A 19,452-nucleotide genomic window follows, 5' to 3' on the forward strand; every position below is an offset into this window, starting at 1 on the left:
CTCTGCTGGCTTGCGAGGATGTCTCAAAACGTAAGAAAATGTACGTACAAGCTTTTTGCACAGAGCGACATATAAATGTGGTCGATGTGGAAATTTTATATTTTGAGATACTATTTCTATTACAATTTTTTTTAATAAAAGGGAGAGGGGACAATCCACACTCCAGGCGCCTGTGCTAGCTCTATTCAGTGACGGAGTTTCGGTCACGCAGTCTTGAGATTAATCGCACAAAAAAGTTTTACAATTCATTTCAATTACTTTTCATTATTTCTGTTTCATTTTTTTATTGTAAATTCCTTGAATCAATTTGAATTGAATATATTGTGTTATTATTACACTGTCGGGTTAAAAATTTAGTGTACATTTCCGTGATACAGAAATGAATGTCTTTGCTGCTTATCGGGGCTTACAAAGAACTGTCATCGATAGTTTTACGTATGTTCTGTCGTCTACTTCCAAGTCGATTTTCAAATGTTAACTTTTTTTTTCAAATTAAAATTATTAAAGATTTTCAACAAACAACTTATTTGGGTGAACAATGAGAGATAACTCTGTGATCGTAATGCAAATAGCCAAGAATCAGCTTAGAGGTTTTAAATAGCATATACTTCAGGGTTTTAAATAGCATATACTTCAGAAAATTCTTAGAATTTTTATGGATACGAATTCAGAGTTTAATCATTTCACAGGTGCGATTAGAGGGGATACTGTCTGAGAAATTCAGAATTTTTAGGATAGTTAGAACAATCTGACAGTAATCTCGTCGGAGATTCTGCTGGGCTGGATATTTGGTCTGACGCGTACCTGTAGGTGTTAGACCAAATATCTAGCCCAGCAGAATCTCTACAGAAATAAATCTAACCGTATATCCTTCCTCGCAATGCAAGGGGTCCAGAGTCAACATGTTGCCGTTGGTCCAACTGCAACGTTTTGACTTAGGACCCCCGGCATTGCAAGGATGTCGTTTCCTATTGGGAAAGGCCCTCAACGGCACAACCTAGTCCGTTGGACGTAAAGAACATTTTTCTAGACTTTCAGGTAAACATAAAGACACACTATTAAGAGTCTCAACTTTAAAAATAAATCAAGCAATCGATACAGAAATTGATCAGATTTAAGTCTATGAGTGATAAATTAACTAGCAGTGAAAAAGCCTTTTTTGCTGAGTACTAGTATCAAATTTCGTTTACAGTGCCATTAAATTATTTCCTTAAGAAGACATTTCGAAATACAGAGTGTTGTTACCTATATGTACTTGCTATGACGTTTTTAAAAACGCTTTTTAAAATCCAACATGGTTATTTTTTGGTGGATTTTTTTATAGAACTATGGCAATTCCAGTGCGCCGTACATATACCCGTTCATAATATTGATGTCCTTCGCTATGGTAGCGTCGCTGGTAACGGGATAGACTGACATGGCGCATCCAGGTAAAATGTTTTATTCCAGCTTTAATCTCATATTTGACTGAAAACAGATTTACTTTTATAAAGATTTTGTTTAAATCACTTTCAACAAAAATTTTGTCTCTGTAAAGATATATGTACCTTAGTTTTACCTGTATTGTTGCACATGTATTGACTGTGTTGCATGTATGCATGCATTTGAATGAACAGACGAACATTCTAAGCGATGCATAAGTGAAAAAAGTTCAACTCGATCAATAGGTGATGACTTCTTTTTTAATAATGTGCACAAAGCAAACATTCTAAGTTCAACATGCACATTTATATTACATGATTTTACAAAATCATTTTGAAGACCATAATATTGACCCAATATTTGTCTTTTGAAATTAATTTTACATTATTGTAAATTAAAAAAAATATTTTTCAATCTTAAATTATTTTCTTGAAGAAACTTTTGTATTGATTCCGATAATGTAATAATAAAGTAAAGTACATTTTTCTTGCTTGTTCCGTGCACAACAACGGGCATGTATATATATCGTTTTTGAAAGGGAGTGGGGCAGCAGAGAGAAAAAAAATATAACTTTCTTGTACCTTAAAAGGTTATAACTTGCCTGAAAAAATTTTAACTTTCATGTTCAAGAAAAAATCTCGAGAAAAAGATGCATTAAAGCATTTTCTCGCAACTAGATTTGTGTACACTCCATCAAAAAAATTGCTTGCTGAGGGTGGGGGGGGGTCTACTTTCATTGAACAAACTTTTGAGGGAAAAAAACGAGGGGAGGGGAGAGACAACCCTCTTCTCCATATACTACATGTATGTACGATAATATACAAGTTCGTGAATTAATTTAATTGAAGGTAATTTAAGTTAATTTCAAACAAGTATACATGTAATTCACAGGCACTTGTTTCGGAAATAAATTTAACCCATAGTTCCGATACAAGTGCCTGTGATGTAATTTAGAAATTCACTATTTTTTTGAAATAATTAAAATTAATATCATTTAAGGTTGTGAGTTTTTCCAACACAATTTTAATTTGAAATGCCGAATTTTGGATAATAATTTAATTATTAAGGATTAAAGTGTGCGTATGTGGTATTTATTACTTTATTCTATCTATAATCCCTGTGTTCTATTAACTCTTTCTCATATCATGTACATATATTTATTTTTTTTTCTTTTAAAAACTAATAATAATATTCATGTATTATAAAACCAACTGGATCTACGAATCGTTAACCTTTTAAACTTTAAGCCCTTGGTATCTACGTCACACAGTTTAAAAACAACCAAGTTTGTGTTGTGACGAAATCATTAACAACTCCTTATTTCAAAATTCCATGCACCGATCTTTTCAAAGATTATATTTTTAGCTGGCATTGTATAGAGCTTTAATTATTTGTATGGAACAACCTTCTGGTTCAAAGTCTGGGTTTTCTCCCAAATCTCCCTTGGAAGTCATTTTTAAAATATTAGTTTAGAGAAACTTAAAGTGATACAAACATGCGAAATAAAGATTTATTAAGAAATTATCTCTTTAATATTGCGTTTTCATTCAAAACTCGCTAATTAATTAGATGGAATGGATGTTCACCTTTACAGAAATAAATATGATTACACAGGTAGGTATATGAGGTATAAAAGATCCACAAGCACATCAATAGCGATTTTTAGCATATCCAATTTACAGAAGTGACTACACATGATGAAAGTCGGAACATTTTCCGACACCCCCCCCCCCCCCTCCTCAAAACAACAATAATTAAATAAAAAGAAAAAAAATATAAAGATTAAATTCTAAAAATTATAGATAGATCGTTATAATTTTATTATTATATTTATTTATTTACTAGTACTTTTTTCTTGTTTATTTTTCTTGTCTTGATTGATTGATTATTATTGTTTAACGCTGAGTCGGCACTATTTCAGCCATATTTCGGCGATTAAATCAAGTATGATCATTTTTTAAATATTTGGTTTTAAATGAGCCTACTCTTTTTCAAAAAACCAGAGAAACGTTCTTTTACGTGCCAAGGGGTTTGTTTGAAAATTAAGTTTAAATTCTTTTTGAATTAAATATTAAAATAACTTAATTTACGATTTTTATTTAATTTTTTGCAGGTCAAGTCGGAGGACCACCTCAACGTAAGTTAAAAACTAACAATCTCGCGGGCCATAAAATAAATTAAATAAAAAAAACAACAGATTTAATAATTTTTGGTAGTATCTATTCACATGTTTTAGATTCAAGGTGAAGTATTTAATTAATTTATTTATAAATATTTCAAGTTTAATTATTAATGACATTCATACTCTGCAATCTAATCAAAATTAGACTTCATAGATCCGCGCCGTATGCACTCTTTCGAAGAGTGTATACGGCGGGGATCTAAGAATTCAGATTTTTTAGATTGTTACACTTACATGTATGTATTCATTAGTAATTTTAAAATGCGAAGTAAATTAAACTTTTTTTTTGCATTTACACAGAATGGCACCCCGGTATGGGTGGCCCGCCACCTGCAGATTTAAGGCAAGGAAATGGCCCCCCTCGACGGGGAGGGGGAGGGGGACCTCCTCCAATGGCTCCTCCCCCAATGCAGGGCATGCCGCAGTTTGCAGGCTACGAACAAGTCGGGGGATTTGGGCAAAGTAAACCCATACATTAATTTATATAAGTTAACTTAGCCATAATAATAATTAACTCAGTAATAACTTATTTAATTTTTTTCATGAATCTTTGAAGTACGAATGTTCTTTTTTCACAAATATTTGATATATTCTATTAAAACTGAATTTGTAGCACAATTTTTAAAGTTTATCATTCTCGACATGCAAATACTGTATATACGATGTACTTATAATTATGATTTTTACAGTGAATTTTATGCCCCCTCCACCGCCACCCCCACCACCTTCTGGCCCACCCCCACCAATGGAGTTTTCCGAGTGAGTGCTAAACTTGCTTGTTTTTTGTTTAATCAAAAACAATTCTTCTCACCCATACGGAAATAAAATCAAACTTAAAAACTTTTTATTGGTAGAGTTAATAAGTATTATGCTCATTTTTTTTTCAGCATAGCTAATTTGGACGAGGCGGCATGTAGACAAGCTATGCTTGACTTCGTATCGGAAAACTGTTGTTATGGAGCCAAACCTGCCCAGGAAATGACCATCACCCACCATCATGGTCTTACCGCCTTCCATGTACGTTACAATCCGAACTGAAAGAATTTTGAAGATACTAGGTTCTAAAATAGTTGGCATTATATTGTTCCAAAATCCATTTAAAGGAATTAAGTTGAAGTATCATTTAGAGGTAGTTATTTTGATTTGAAAACTATAATAGTGTTATTTAATAAGAAATTTTTGTTTTCTTTAAAGTATACCCTAGAAACGTTTACTGAAGCAAGAAAGACTGGATTCAAGCATGTGCCTTACCGCGGCGGCCCTGTAGATGGCCCTGAAAACGGCCCTCCGCCCCCGCCTTGGAATATCCATTGTATAGCTGACAGTATGTTCCACACGCACGTCAAGAAAATGGAGGTTCCTCATACAGCAACCGTTCGGGTAGGTTTTACCAGGCTTGAAAACCTACCCCCCCCCCCCCCCGAAAATAAATTACATGTAGTGAGCTTTGACTAACTCTGGTGATGTGTCATCTATATGTTGTTTAATCCGGAGAGTTGTCTTATTATCTGGCCAATCTATATGAAATCATTTTGTGTATTTTCACTTTGTACCCTTAATTCTCCAAGGTATTATGCAGGGGGGTGCCAGTGCCCTTGGCAAAGACTTGAAAATGAAAGCGCTCTTACTTTTTTACAGCCGTGCCACCGTTGCGATGCCCAGGGATACTTCCGCTGCTGGGAATGTCACGGCTGGGGTCAGACAGAGTGTGAGAGTTGTGATCGGAGAGGGTTCCATGAACGATTTGACCCCAATCTGGGTCATGCCGTCCATGAAACCTGTCACCGTTGCCATGGTGATGGAATATGTCGGTAAGGACGAAATGCACTGAGTTTCTTAAAATAATTTAAATTATCTGACAGGTCCATTATTTTCTCTTGATAAGGAAAAAATCATTCCGTCATTCAAGACTTATGAACAGTCAATAAACATGTGGCTCAATTAAAATGCTGTACGTTTGGATCTGAAAACTAAAGTAACATTGTTGAGATTTATATAATATGTCTTTATTACAGATGTGATAGATGTGGTGGTGATGGTAGAATAACTTGTGATGAATGTGATGGTTACAGGAATATCAAAACGTACATAGAACTCACGGTCACATTGTAAGTATATGTATTTTCATAGAACTGTCACATTGTAAATATCATAACATAGAATTCTTAATTTCTAAACATCCATAAAACCCACCATTATGATACATAAACCCACCGGTATATTGTTTGTATAAAAAATTTCAAACACATCGTCACATTTTAAAGAACATAATCTACTAAGAATTTCCTAAACGAGACAAACTATTGACAAACAAGTCGATGAAACAAGGACGTAAGTAGTCTCATTTGAAATCAACGTTTGAAAATTTCGATTTCAATGATAAGGAGCACAGTACACGGCAGGTGAATCACAAATAGACAGGGGATGCTTACACCCCAATACATGTACATGGTACCTGATGCCAACTCTTATGTTATAAGTGGTCCGTGTTTGCTCTGCTTCCGAAATGTGTCATTTCAATGTTATTTGAGCTTGATTAATTTTTGTTATACCTTAGCTATCCTTTATTAGAATTTGTTCTTTTTCAGTACAAATCATGTTGGTGAGCACATTATTGAACGTTCCGATATGCCTGACCACTTAGTGAAAGAAGTGGGCGGAGAAATGGTGTTTGAACAAGTTCTAGACCAAGTAAGCATGTAAACATTCAATTCATAATAGTATTAAATTGTTTGCCTATGAGTATTTGTATTGTTTTCTCAAGCTGAATTGAGATAGTTAATTCTGTTAAGTAGCATACTTGACTGAAAAAAAGGGATGAATTCCTATCAAATTCGTTTCAGAGCATGGAACTACGGATCAACTGTTTAAGATTTACTTCTTATCTGTGTTTTAAGAACATGATTTTTTAAGAGAATAAAGATTAACTGTATACACATGTATTTATTTATTACTTTTTTTATGTACTTATTTATTTATTTCTAGGTATTCCCGATAACATCGTACCCAATCGCTGAGATTAACAACAATTCTATCAGGATTGTCAATTCCCACAAGGGAGCATTCCCAAATGAGAGAATGCTAAAACAGGTACTTTCCTCTATCATTCAGTAAATTTTGACAGCTGTTTTTATGATGCCATCTCTCAAGGAATATAAATCTAAAACATAACATTTTCTTCAGATCCTCCTTTACGTTTAATAATGCTTGTGCTGGAAATGAAGTTTTTGAAAATTAAAGCTTATCAGTACTTAAACCAAAACATGCTATTATTAAAGACGATGAAGACATATATAACCTCTTAAAATCATTTATTTTTGATTTGGCGATTGTGGCCACGACCTACATAATACAATATATATTTTATATGTTTATCCATAAATGAAGGATAACTACGTTATAACCGTAAGAAAGATTCTTTGCAGTATTGTAGCACTCAAGTTTAAAAAAATGCAATATTGATATTTTTGGATAATGATGATCAATAGATTCTTCTAATTTGAAAAAAAATGACATACAGCTGAGTCTGAAAGCATTTTTGATTAACAGAGACAACAGTTGCGTGCTGTTCCGGTGACTGAGGTCCACTACACGTGGGAGGACGTTAGTACACGATACTGGATCTACGGTCTGGAGAGGAAGGTCCATGCCCCGGACTATCCACAACAGTGCTGCTGGGGCTGTACCATTCTGTAAACGGCTTGCAACAAAATCCACTCAGGGGGGCTAGGAATACCCAGTCATTCAAAACAAATGTTATCTTGTATTTTTTTTTTTTTTTTGAAGTACATGTTATAACTAAATGCATTATAATTTTGATTCCCTGATATATTTTTATTGCTTTCTGAGAAATGTTTTAAATCTAAAGTATTTACTTTTTGAATTCGTGAAATTAAAATGGTGAATTACCTTATGTGGACTATCACTCTGTTTGATGTGAAATTATGGATGATAAAAAATAGCTGTAGTCATTCTTTGAGTGAGAGAATGATCTAACAATGTTGCCAATGCCTTATTAACTTTATGAACATGCTATAAAATATTGTGAAGGTGTATAATGTAAGTTACTAACCATGGTTCTTTCTTTATTGGTATGAAGGCTGTGTTCTGTGTAAAGTCCATGTATAATATCTCCACTTCGTCTTAATTTTCCGTTAGCTTACTCCAGCAGCATCAAGTTTAAATTAGGTGATCAAATTGATGTTAGTAATCTATATTACTGTATATTATTATCAGAAGTTGCTCAAAGCACTGAAATATTGCAATAAGTTAGTCCTAGAATATTATTTCATCACCAATATACTTTAGAGCAATATTCTTATGAGATTGTTAAAGACTTGTTTATCTGCACTTAAAGAGATTAACATGCATCGCAATAAATGTAAATGATATTTATTTATACATTTGAATAAATATTATACCTTTGAATAATTTTACTTATGAGAAAAAAATATTTGAGATCAAACATTCAATGATTTTACCTTTCATTTTATTTAGGTCAAGTGACCCCTTCTGTGTATTTTATCATGTTAAATTTCTGTTGAAAATTTTCGTTGACAATCGGTTACATGCATTCTTTAATAAGAATGTTTAGTATCCGTGTTTAAAAATTATACATATACTGCATTACATATTCATCGTATGAAATATTTTATTGAAGGGTATTGAAATTCAGCTGTTTATTATAACTTAATCGTACCTGTACCATTGTTATTGTGATCCATATAATTGACAAGTATGAATATCTTTTTGATTCATATAATATACTTTAACCACTTCTCTTGATGAGTGCTTTCTATTTTTGTTACATTTCTTTTGAAAATATATGTGATTTTTCTTATTTTGGAATAAACTTCTGCAAGAATGCCTATATTTTATTCTTGTCTCTTTTTTGCTTTATATTCCGTGAAAATGATGGGCGCAAGAATAATTTTACTAATCAGTCCATCAAGGCAATGAATAATATCTTATTTATGAAAGGTGTAAATAAATAAAGGTAATTTTTATTAAGTTTGCAATTCTCTTTTCTCTAAATAATATTTACCTAAAATAGACCCTATCTGAACAACTTTCTAAACTTTAACTAGAGGTATTGTAAGCAGTGAGCTCACTAAATGATACCCCCGCCTCCCATATGAATATAATGGCAGTGTCCATGTTTTGCTACGGGAAACCCAAAATATGTGTCGGATCAAAACGTAAAATAGGAGATTGCAATGGAAATATGTAATAAAGATTCTGACAATCTGTGAAAGTTTCGTCAAATTTCATTCAGTATTATGAGAGGAGTTGCGGATAAGAGATGGGTAACCGGAGACGGACGGACGGACAGCTAGACGTACTGACAGACTTTTCAAGCGGGGGGGGGGTATAATAAACTTAGTCATAGGCCACTATTTACACACTGAATTGTCTACAGACGTCTCTCAATCGTACCAGGGAGCACACGAAGAGTGTGACCATTGGACAGGCGATGATCACTCCTTCATGACACCTGATCCCATCTCTGATGCCTTTTAGAGAACTATATTTGCTATTCTCCAGATTTGTATTGTTTAATTGGCATTTTGAGTTTGATAACTGTTCCTTGTCTTTATATTTCATTGAAGAAAATTTCGTTATAGAAATTAATTGAAGATACTCGTTAAAGCATGTTGTGGCAATTATATCTAGATCCATGTGCTTTATATTAAGTAATTGGAAGTCAGACTGAGTATCTATGGTGTGCAAAGAAACAGTTGGTTTAAGCGATGAGGAAATCAGGAGAGAAGGGATGTCAATTATTATGAAGTTTTCAAACTTTTGCAAATTTTTTTTTTCTTCATCATTTATTTCCCACACCTATAACAGTCAACAGCTGATAAGTAGGGCAGCTGCCAGGGATGGGACCCTGACTAAGCTCCCTCTATAACAATAAATGATAATAATCCCCTACAGCACCACGCAGGGTGCTTTATTATTTAAGAGTCAGATTCAGCAAGCATCGAGCATTTAGTTAAAAAATGTGGAAAGTGGCATAGAAACAGATTTGGTTAAAACTCATATATAAATTTTCAGAACAAAGGGTATAATAGAAAAAAGCAAGCCAAAAATAATTTTTCGCATTGTTGCTATGGAAACCACGCGCCTTTCAAATAGCGTGTTTTGTACTTTATCAAGACACTTGAATTTATGGTTAAACAAATATTTTTTTATTACTAGTCATTAATAAAAGCTTTTTAAATTTTTATTTTATTTATATAAAAATAGTCTATTTTAACAACTGTTGATTATTGAAATTCTTTTCACCTTTTGATAAATAAAACTAGTTTTTGGAGGTTACTTTTGCTTTAAAAAACAGCAAATTTGAAGTACTCTATAAGAAATCTACAACCACATTAAAGCTTATTAACATAAAATATATATTAAACAGTATTTGTTCTAGAAGAATCAAGAAAAAAATCTGCAGGCAACTAAAGCATTTATATATGATAACTGATTTAAATCCATAATTTTCTGTCACTTTTGCTTCAAATTACCTCCCTTTGGTATAGCTCTCTAACATAGGAGGAATAAACGGTAGATTGCTTACATTGTTTTCAATAACAGTGTACAGAAGACTAGCAGAAAATTACAAACTTGGAGCAGTCTGAGCCTCAGTTTTGGCGTTTTCATGAGTCTTAATTACGGTGAGTGACTGAAATTTTTACAATTTACCATTACAACAGTTAGTGAAGAATGTATAACATAAATTAACCATGCAGTAAAATATGTAACACTTGGCAGGTGTTTTTGCACATGTATTTCAATTTAATAGTCTGATTGATTACTAGTATATATGTTAGCATTACTTTAGTATTTTATAACTAAAAAGAAAAGATTATGCATTATGTGAGGAACCAGGAGGAGGGGGTACCCCCCCCCCCCATAATATTGCCGATATTAAACTATAATATGATAAAATTAAATTAAATTCCCCAACATAGATTGTTTCTGCGGGCCTAACGTGAAAAAGTTGGTCATGATCAGTTACATAACTGTATCCCAAATTAATAAAATTTAATTTGAAATATTAGTTTAATTTTGATTTGTTGTATTCACGGCATGTGTTACCAAGTCACTCGAGTGATGGTCGGGTAAATAAAAATTCTGTATATAATAATAGATATCTTTATTTACCATTTAAGATAATACCTGCTTTTTACATAAAAAATTATGAATTTATGAAAACCAACACTATAATGAATTATTTGTAAAATGGAATGACCTTTGTTATGGCGTCCGTAAAAAAAAGGGGGGGGGCAGGGGGTTAACTCTGTACTTAATATATTTTAGTTTAGGAAAGGGGATTACCTTGGAAGTATTGTGATATATACAGACAAGTGTATTATGTAGTGGACTAGTGGTAGCTGAATTGTATATATACCACAGTAGAATAATTAATTAAAAAAAAAATTGCTGATGTCATCCAGTGTTTACTTATAAAAGAAAATTCATATTCAGCTAACATTTTCTCCGGTACCACTGAACTAATTTAAGCCAACTAGGTTCAAATAATAAGCATCATTAGATTTAAAGCACGTAAATTTATGAAAAGAATATCTATACCCCATTTTTTCTTGGGGGAGGGGGGTATTGGAAAGAAATGAAAACCATAATCTTAGAGTTTTGACAAAACCTAGAACCAATTGACCTTTTTATTACAAGTTTTTTTGAATTTAAAGAATATCTAAAATCAATACGGTCTCAATTTTGTGTTGTATACTTCTGTTTTTAGAATGAAATTCGGCACTTTGAAGCCAAACTCGGAAAAATTGGATGAGCTGATATAGAATTAGACAGGAAAACATGTAAATAATACATTTAGTAAAAACGTTAACTTTTTAAAATAAAATGATTAACCATTGAGATCTCTTGGAATTTAATTGATTCCAATAAACATGCTTTCCATTCATCATCATTGCTCAAGCTCAACTAGAAATGGTTCTAAGTAAGTATCTGAAGGCAAAGCTGTATAATATTATTACATTTTAATTTTATCACTTTTTCAGATTATCATTATGAGAATACATCATTACAGTACAGACCATTAATGCTGGAAGTGAGTGGATAGTGTTACCGGAGACTCAGGGATCCAGAAAATAGATCCATAAATTGTACAGTGTATTCATGAAAGTGGATCAAATAAAAATGTTCAATTCAAAAGTAAAATAACATTCTTTGTGCGTTAGCATTTTTTTTATTGATGTAAATCTAATAACTATCAAATTTTAGCATGCAGATTCATAAATAGATAGTAGAAGAATCTGAAACATATCTTTATATTCTGCATTTTGAAGTATCATAATTAATATTAAATGATTAATTAATTTCAAAACTGACAAAATGTTTTTGTGAGAAAAAAGAAAGAGCGCTAATTTATATATTGTACCTCATGTACCACTGATATTGGTTTGAGTGAAATAAAAATGATGATGATGATCGATGAACTAGTTCAAAGTCGGACGACACGTTCCTCAAATTTATATGTTTTGTATCTCTAGGTATTAGGCCACACCAATTTAATTTCTTGTTCGTCGGACATTTGATTTAAAAAGGTACATGCGGGCAAGCGGTTAAATAATAATATTATTACTTTTTTTCTGACCAATTATTTTAGGCGGAGCGTGAAAAAATTTGAGCGGACAATTATATTTTTTCTGATTTAAGGAGTAAGCAGATTAAAAATACAATAAATAGAGCGGAAATGAAACAGAAAATAGCACAGAATTCCTATGATGCGGGAAATTTAAATTAATATTATTTGTATCGTTTTGTTTAAATACGAGCGCGCGGGTCCGACGAACAAATATTTTTAATGGTACGTGTGGCCTTACACATGTATATATAAAATATTCAATATTTTTCCTTCTCTTCTGATTTCTACATTGCTTTCAAAATGTTTTTAAATATAAGTACAATAAAAATTTCGATATATGCCATTCAAAGATCGCCCATTAGGGTTATTAATGAATTTCTTTTAGGGTCAGTTCAAATTTAGACATTCATGCATATTTAGCCCTTCCAGATTTTTATTTAGGCACCAGTAGCTACTGAGGTCTTAGCTGTCCTGCAATATTGTTTCTAAATTAGGACAGTAGGAGAATATATCATCAGTTCAATACCAAAGACAGACATGGGATCGTTTTTGAAAGTGCATCACTGAAAGAAATACATAGTGATTTTAACTAGTGTGCCTCGTAAAGCGTTTGTAGTGATTAGTAATCTTTCTGTTTACTGTCTAAGATAGTTAGACGTGGAGCGGGGGTTGTATAGATACTTAAATACCTAATGAAAGTTACTTATCAATTCTAGATTTACTAATCTTATCTAATAAATCTAATCAATACCCAGTAAAACTACTTTTAAGGTAGTGATTGTATGGACAGTAAATTTACTAGTCTTCTTAGTACTTCAACTAGTTTTTTTTCAGTGCATGGTTTGGGGTAGGCATTAAAAAAAACTGCAAAAAAAGTGGGGGAGGGGGTAAACATCAGGTTATGTTGAGAAAAAAGTTGGGTGGGGGATGTCATCTTGATGCTACATGCCTGATTGACATGGTTTTACTTTAAAATTATGTGAGCTGTCATAGTGACTCTCTTTCATAAACTAGAATTATTGTGAGCAAGCTCATAAAATGATACCAACCCTCCTGCTATTGCATTAAATGTTTTTTTATTACAAAAAAGGTTCAAATATTAATGTGAAACCTTTTAAAATTTTGCTAGTGCAGATATACATACCAAAAATGACTATGACAAATACTCAAGTCATAAGTAGTAATACCGTCGTGTTGAGCACAAACTCATACAGTACACTTTTACTGCAGTGACCTTGAAAAAGCTATGTCCTTGAGTCAAGGTCAAACATGTCCAAATGAACTTTGATCAAGGTCATGACAAACCTACAGCTCAAAAATAATTCCCGAGATGAAACCAAGTCTTTTCATTAGAATGTTACAGAATGGGCAAAGATTGCACTTTTCTTCTACCAATGACCTTGAACTTGTTCAAATGACCTTGAGTCAAGTTTTTGACAATCTCTCGATCACAAGCAATTTTAATATCAAGTATGAACTTTCAGTGGCACTTCATTGAAATATTATGGACAAGTCAAAATTTTACATACATATGGATCGGTGAACAAGGTGATTACTACCCCCCCCCCCCCCTTTTTTTCAAAGTTTTGTTTGTGAGGAATATAAAATTCCTTTTGAAATTTAATGGGCATTTATTTATCAACAATAGTAAAATTATGAGTATGGATTGATCAGAACCAATATGACCAATATAATGGACACTGTACATGTATTCAAATTACCCCCACCCCTTCAAAAAAAGCTTTATAAATGCCAGATTATCACACATTTTAACCATTTGAAACTTTTTTCTACTAAAGTTGCCTGCAAATTTTATTGTATAGATATGACATATAGTTAACCCGTAACAAGATCACACCATTCAGTTTTCCAGCAGTGGTTGTAGATTTTGTGTATATAGTGATAAACATATGTAACTTTTTTCAAAATTAATAAGCATTGACGCCATGTTCTTTTCCCGTTGTCATGGCAACAATATCACCACAGAAATTTTGTTTTTCCTGTTTTGGGAGAATAAAGTAATTCCTTCTTTTAACAAATAAAGTAACCAAAATACCTTATCTTATCACGTTCAGAAAACATATTCATAGAAAAATGTCTAAAAATCATTGATTTTCATAAGGATTTATGAACCCATTGCTAAGGAAATGAATTTCCTTGGATACCAGTCCCTTCATACGTTCAAAAAAAATTTTTAATTGTGTTTTAGCATTAGGTAGGACAAAATCTTTTATACACCAAAAGCTTTTGAAAAAATAAAATTTTGACTTTCCATTCAATGCTCGATGCTTGCTGATTTTGACTCTTAAATACAAAGTCACACATAATTTTACATCTAATACATATTATAAATCAAATAATATAAGTATTGTAACGTGTACCCCTGCGTAGGGTTCTTATAGGGGATGAATTTTCCTCTTACTCTAACTGAGTTACTCTATCTGAGTATTTGATCTAATGATATAAATATTTACAATATAACAATTTTCCTTTAACCTATCTGGGTTATTATTTTTTTTCTTTAATCACAAAATATATACAGGCGTGGTTAAATTATGACTTGGTAACAAAGCACCGTGTACCTTGCCCCAGGTTCCTATTGATGGCAGATACTAGGAGTTTCGTTCTTATGCAGATCTACAGCCCCCAGTATCTCGCCTCAATTCCCCGGGATTCTTGCCACTGGTGCAATGTATACTTATTTCTTTTATTTCACCTTTTCTTATTCTTACCCAAATTCTTCTACTGCTTCTTCTTTGCAGCTCCGCAAACGACTGACTGACCCTGAAACTCTCAGAGCGTTCTTATAAATACCCCTTTTGGGCGAGTCTATTTCAACTCAGATAGGGGAGACAGGTTATTCCATTTAACCCGCATTCTTGGTCTTCTTAACGTTTATAGTTACAACAAGTCATTACAGTATATATAAATATGGAATCAGTTTTGATGAAAATGTGACAATAAAATGTAAATATATAACTATGAAAACATCATTGTATTATTATATAAATCTGTACTTAGGAAAACAGGTAATAGTTAATCAGAGTCTGTAAGCATATCTAATGTTAGTTTTAAATTTCTGTTGAAGTTACTCTTATTATTTCTTAAGAGTTGAAAGATTGATTTCATTTCTTTCTTGAAATCACTCAAGAGTGCTGAATTTGTAATATTTTTATTTTCATACTTGATGCTGTTTCTTGTTTTCCATATTGACCACTTGTATATATAAATCAAGGTATTAATACATATTCGAACATTTTTGGGTTCTACAGCGAATCCCAATAAAACAATACATACATCAACTTTGACTGGATTTTCTACAGAGATTTTTAACATTATATTTTGTACCAATTCTAAAAGTGGTTTGAAATGTTTACATTCATAAAATAGATGTTTCTGACTCTCAATATTTGATACACAGAAAAAACAAATACCATTTGAAAAACCCATTTTGCTTAATTTTTCTTCAGTGTATAAGATGATATGCAAACATTTCCATTGAAATTCTTGAATCTTTTGTTTTAACCTAACTTCATAAATTGAGCCCCAAATCTTTTTTCATGTAATTTCAATTTGCATCAGTTTCTCCCATTTTTGTTGGGATTTTGGAGTGATATTTTTGTTTAATACTTTTTGTATATCTTTGAGTTTTATATCTTCAAAATTTATTAACTTGTTTGTTTTTCTTACAAATAAAAAATTATCACACATCACAAAAAAATTATTTATTTCATTATCTTTTCTATTTACAGTATTTCTCCCTTCTAGAATGCTATAAAAAAATAGCGGTTTTTATTTTACTGTATTCAAAAATCCAACTTCTTTTATCAAGTAGTTTTGAAAATATGTAAGCATTAGTCTTAAAAGTCTTAGTATCATTATCCCAAATATCTCCAATAGTTTGTAGACCACATTTAATAAAAGACTCTACATATAGGCTTTTGCCTCGAAATTGTATATCTTTATTTCCAAAAATCTGACATTTCAAAAGTTCATCTTTGCTTTCTGGTGGAAAGTGTGATCTAAATTCACTGTATGCCAATAATGCATTTTTATAAAATGTGGGTAGTTTATTAAGAGATATGTTCATAAGATCAGAGCAATTGCAAATAAAATATTCCTGTTTTGGATGAATATCTTTACTTTTTAGCCAGAGCTTTCCTATAGCATTCCAGTTTTCAAGTTCAGAGTGCATTATTTTGTATATAGTTTTAATTTGTTTACTTTTAATAAATGTAAATAAATTTATCATGTCTAATCCCCCCCTCAGCTTTACTAAGGCAACAAACATTTCTATCTACTTTGTTTACTTTCTGATCCCATATGTAAGACCAGATAATGTCATTAATTTTTTTACCGTAAATATTTGGTATGCCTCTCATTTCAATTTCATAACCAATAATAGGAATTACAAGATTTTTAATTATTAATGTTTTTCCTTTAAATGTCAAATTTCTAGTTTTCCAAACATGAAGGCAATTGGTTATTTTTTTTATTTCTCCATCCATATAGCTTCAATATCAATATCGTATCCATGGTTCACGCCTTAAGTTTTAACATGCGTTGTGGTCCACTGAATTTTATTGAATTTAGGTTTTTTACCCCTTGATTTTCCAATATATAAGCCCTTTGTTTTAGCAAAATTTATTTTTGCGCCTGATGCTTTTTCATATATTTCTAAGATTTTAAAAGGATTCTTCTATAGATTCTTCGTCTTTATTGAACAATTGGGTATCATCAGCAAACATATTGATTTTGCATTCAATGTGCTGATTATTATTAGGAATATGTATACCTTTAATGTTGGGATTTTGGCGTATGGCGCAAGCGAAAGGTTCTATTTGTAATACATATAGCAAGGGAGCTATAGGACACCCTTGTCTAGCTGATCTTGTTATTGTAAAGTATTTGGAGAGGAACCCATTTGTTTTAATGCAGGTTTTTGCATTTATTAACAACATTTTTATCCAGTTACAGTATTTATTTCCAAAATTAAAGTTTTTAAAGGTAGAGTCTAACCATTCCCTTTCTAATCTATCAAATGCTTTTTGTTGACCAAGAAAAATTATTGCTCCTTCTACTTTTACAAAATTTAAGATTGTCTGCATACGAAAAGTTTTTTAACAGATGAGGAGCGTTTTCGGTAGTTTTCTGATCCTAAAAACCATGAAACTTCAAATACTTAATTTGATTAATTACAATGCTGTAGAATAGAAATCGTTTTATGGGGCTAAGATTTCGTTCTTTGAGAGGAAAATGATTCTTGAAAATATGATTGTATTTTTTTAATAGAGAAAATCAAAAGACATGGATTTCAAACCCCACGTAAGTAGATATTTGACAATGTATAAGTATTTCCTTGGTTTTATTCCTGCATTTTTGGGGTTAACCGTTTAAAACACATTCGGTATCGTTTGTTTTTAAATTTTATATCTAAAATAAACAAAGTCAAAAACCTATTTCAATTTTTTTTGATAAGCTCAAGTGGCAATCTAACTCAATTGAATCTTTTTATTTGATAGGTGTTTTATAAAAAAAATATATCCTTATTGACATCATGATAAACAAAACTAGTCTTGGATACTTTCATTGATTCAGAATCAGTTCTATAAAACCTTTAAAACCAGATAAAGGAAAGCATAATAAACTAGAGGTACTGTGAGCAGTAAACTCTTGATCACTAAATGATAACCCCCTCCCATATGATGATAATGGCAATGTCCTTGTTTTGCTCTTGGAGTCCCGAAATAATTGTCAGATCAAAAAGTAAAAAAAGACGGTGCAGATTGGCATTATGTAATAAAAAACCTATCAAAGTATCATTCAAATTAAACAGTAGTATAGAGGGAGTTGCGGTTAAGATATGGTTACCCTTCAAAATTATAAGTATCAGATCAAAAAGTAAAATAGGAGTTTGGCATTATGTTATTAAAAAGAATCTGTGAAAGTTTCATTCAATTTTATTCAGTGAATTAAGTGGAGAAGAGATGAGTACCCTTCAATATTATTTGAAAATGACAGTGTAAATGTTTTGCTATGGGGAACCTGCAATACGTAAAAAAATTAAAAAAAAAAAATAAAAAAAGAGGTAAACAATAAATTATTACACTGTATAATAAAGATTAATTAAGTTTTATTCAGTGGTATCAGAGGGGTTGCAGTTAAGAAATGGGTACCCCAAAGTGTAACAGACGTAAGGACGGACATAGAGATGGATCGATTTGCAGACAGATGGACATCCCGATCACTATATTCCCTCCCATTTCTCCTCCGGGATTATAACAATTATATATTGCATTCGTATAAGGAAGACTATCTTTATGTTGAAAAGGGTATTGGACCCGGTCTTTCCTAGTATCAAAACACTTCATAACATTGTATATTAATATATAAAGAAACCTGAAAATAGATTATTTTATATGATACAAATATCATTGCGTAATACATATTTTATTTAGGTAAACAAAATTTTATAATGCTATAATATATAAGTTTTTCGAACAAAGAGAACGAAAAAAGAAACCTTTTTTTTCATATTTTTAATGATTGTCTTTGCAAATCCAGATATTTTTCCTATACATTTCAACATTGCATATGGAGTCAACATCATCAATATTTTCCTCATCTTCAAGTCATATTTGACATTTAACTCCTTTGAATAAGTGAATCATATGGATAACAGTATTCAAGATCAAAAGTCCATAAAAATATTAAATAGGAGCAGAACAAACGGACCTCCATAACATCAGAGGTGAGATCAGCTTCCATGGAGGAGTGAGCATCCCCTGCCAATGGTCACACCCGCCGTGTGCTCCTTGTCATGATCGGCAAATAATGGAAAAATCCGTCGTCAATTCAGTGTATAAATACTGGACTAACAATTAGTATGAAAAACGTCAGTCAGCATTTGACTCATGCAATGATAAATTGTATTTGCTGACAAGGTCATTGTATCGGCCATAGAACTTACAAAATAATGACTTTGAACGAGACTGCTGTTTGTTTTTTTTTTGGTTTCATCTACTTGTTTGTCAATAATTTACCTCGTTTTAGAAATTGTTTATACGTAGAGTATGCTCTTTCTTATCGAATCAACTGAGATATATATAAACTCCGTATGCAGGTGATGAAGGTATATTGCTGCATAAGTAAGGGAAGTTGACGGTAGAAAAGTTAAAGTCATCACGTTTATCATAGAGCTTGGTTGTTAGATTACCATTTACGTCTTTTT

General features: G+C 32.0%; 1 protein-coding gene across 1 annotated transcript; it reads left to right on the forward strand.

Moving 5' to 3' along the window:
* Window positions 1–1,328: 1,328 nt before the first annotated feature.
* LOC134268481 (protein SSUH2 homolog) lies at window positions 1,329–8,095 on the forward strand. The gene is made up of 11 exons (XM_062750744.1): window positions 1,329–1,430; window positions 3,536–3,559; window positions 3,905–4,066; window positions 4,294–4,363; window positions 4,492–4,621; window positions 4,799–4,984; window positions 5,243–5,415; window positions 5,620–5,712; window positions 6,193–6,295; window positions 6,590–6,694; window positions 7,154–8,095. The coding sequence occupies exons 1-11, from the start codon at window positions 1,418–1,420 to the stop codon at window positions 7,298–7,300; spliced, it is 1,206 nt and encodes a 401-aa protein (XP_062606728.1). The 5' UTR covers window positions 1,329–1,417; the 3' UTR covers window positions 7,301–8,095.
* The last annotated feature ends 11,357 nt before the right edge of the window (window positions 8,096–19,452 follow it).

Source organism: Saccostrea cucullata, unplaced genomic scaffold (assembly GCF_032062105.1).
Source record: "Saccostrea cucullata isolate Sc308-1 unplaced genomic scaffold, CSIRO_AGI_Scuc_v1 ctg721, whole genome shotgun sequence".
Classification (NCBI taxonomy): domain Eukaryota; kingdom Metazoa; phylum Mollusca; class Bivalvia; order Ostreida; family Ostreidae; genus Saccostrea; species Saccostrea cuccullata.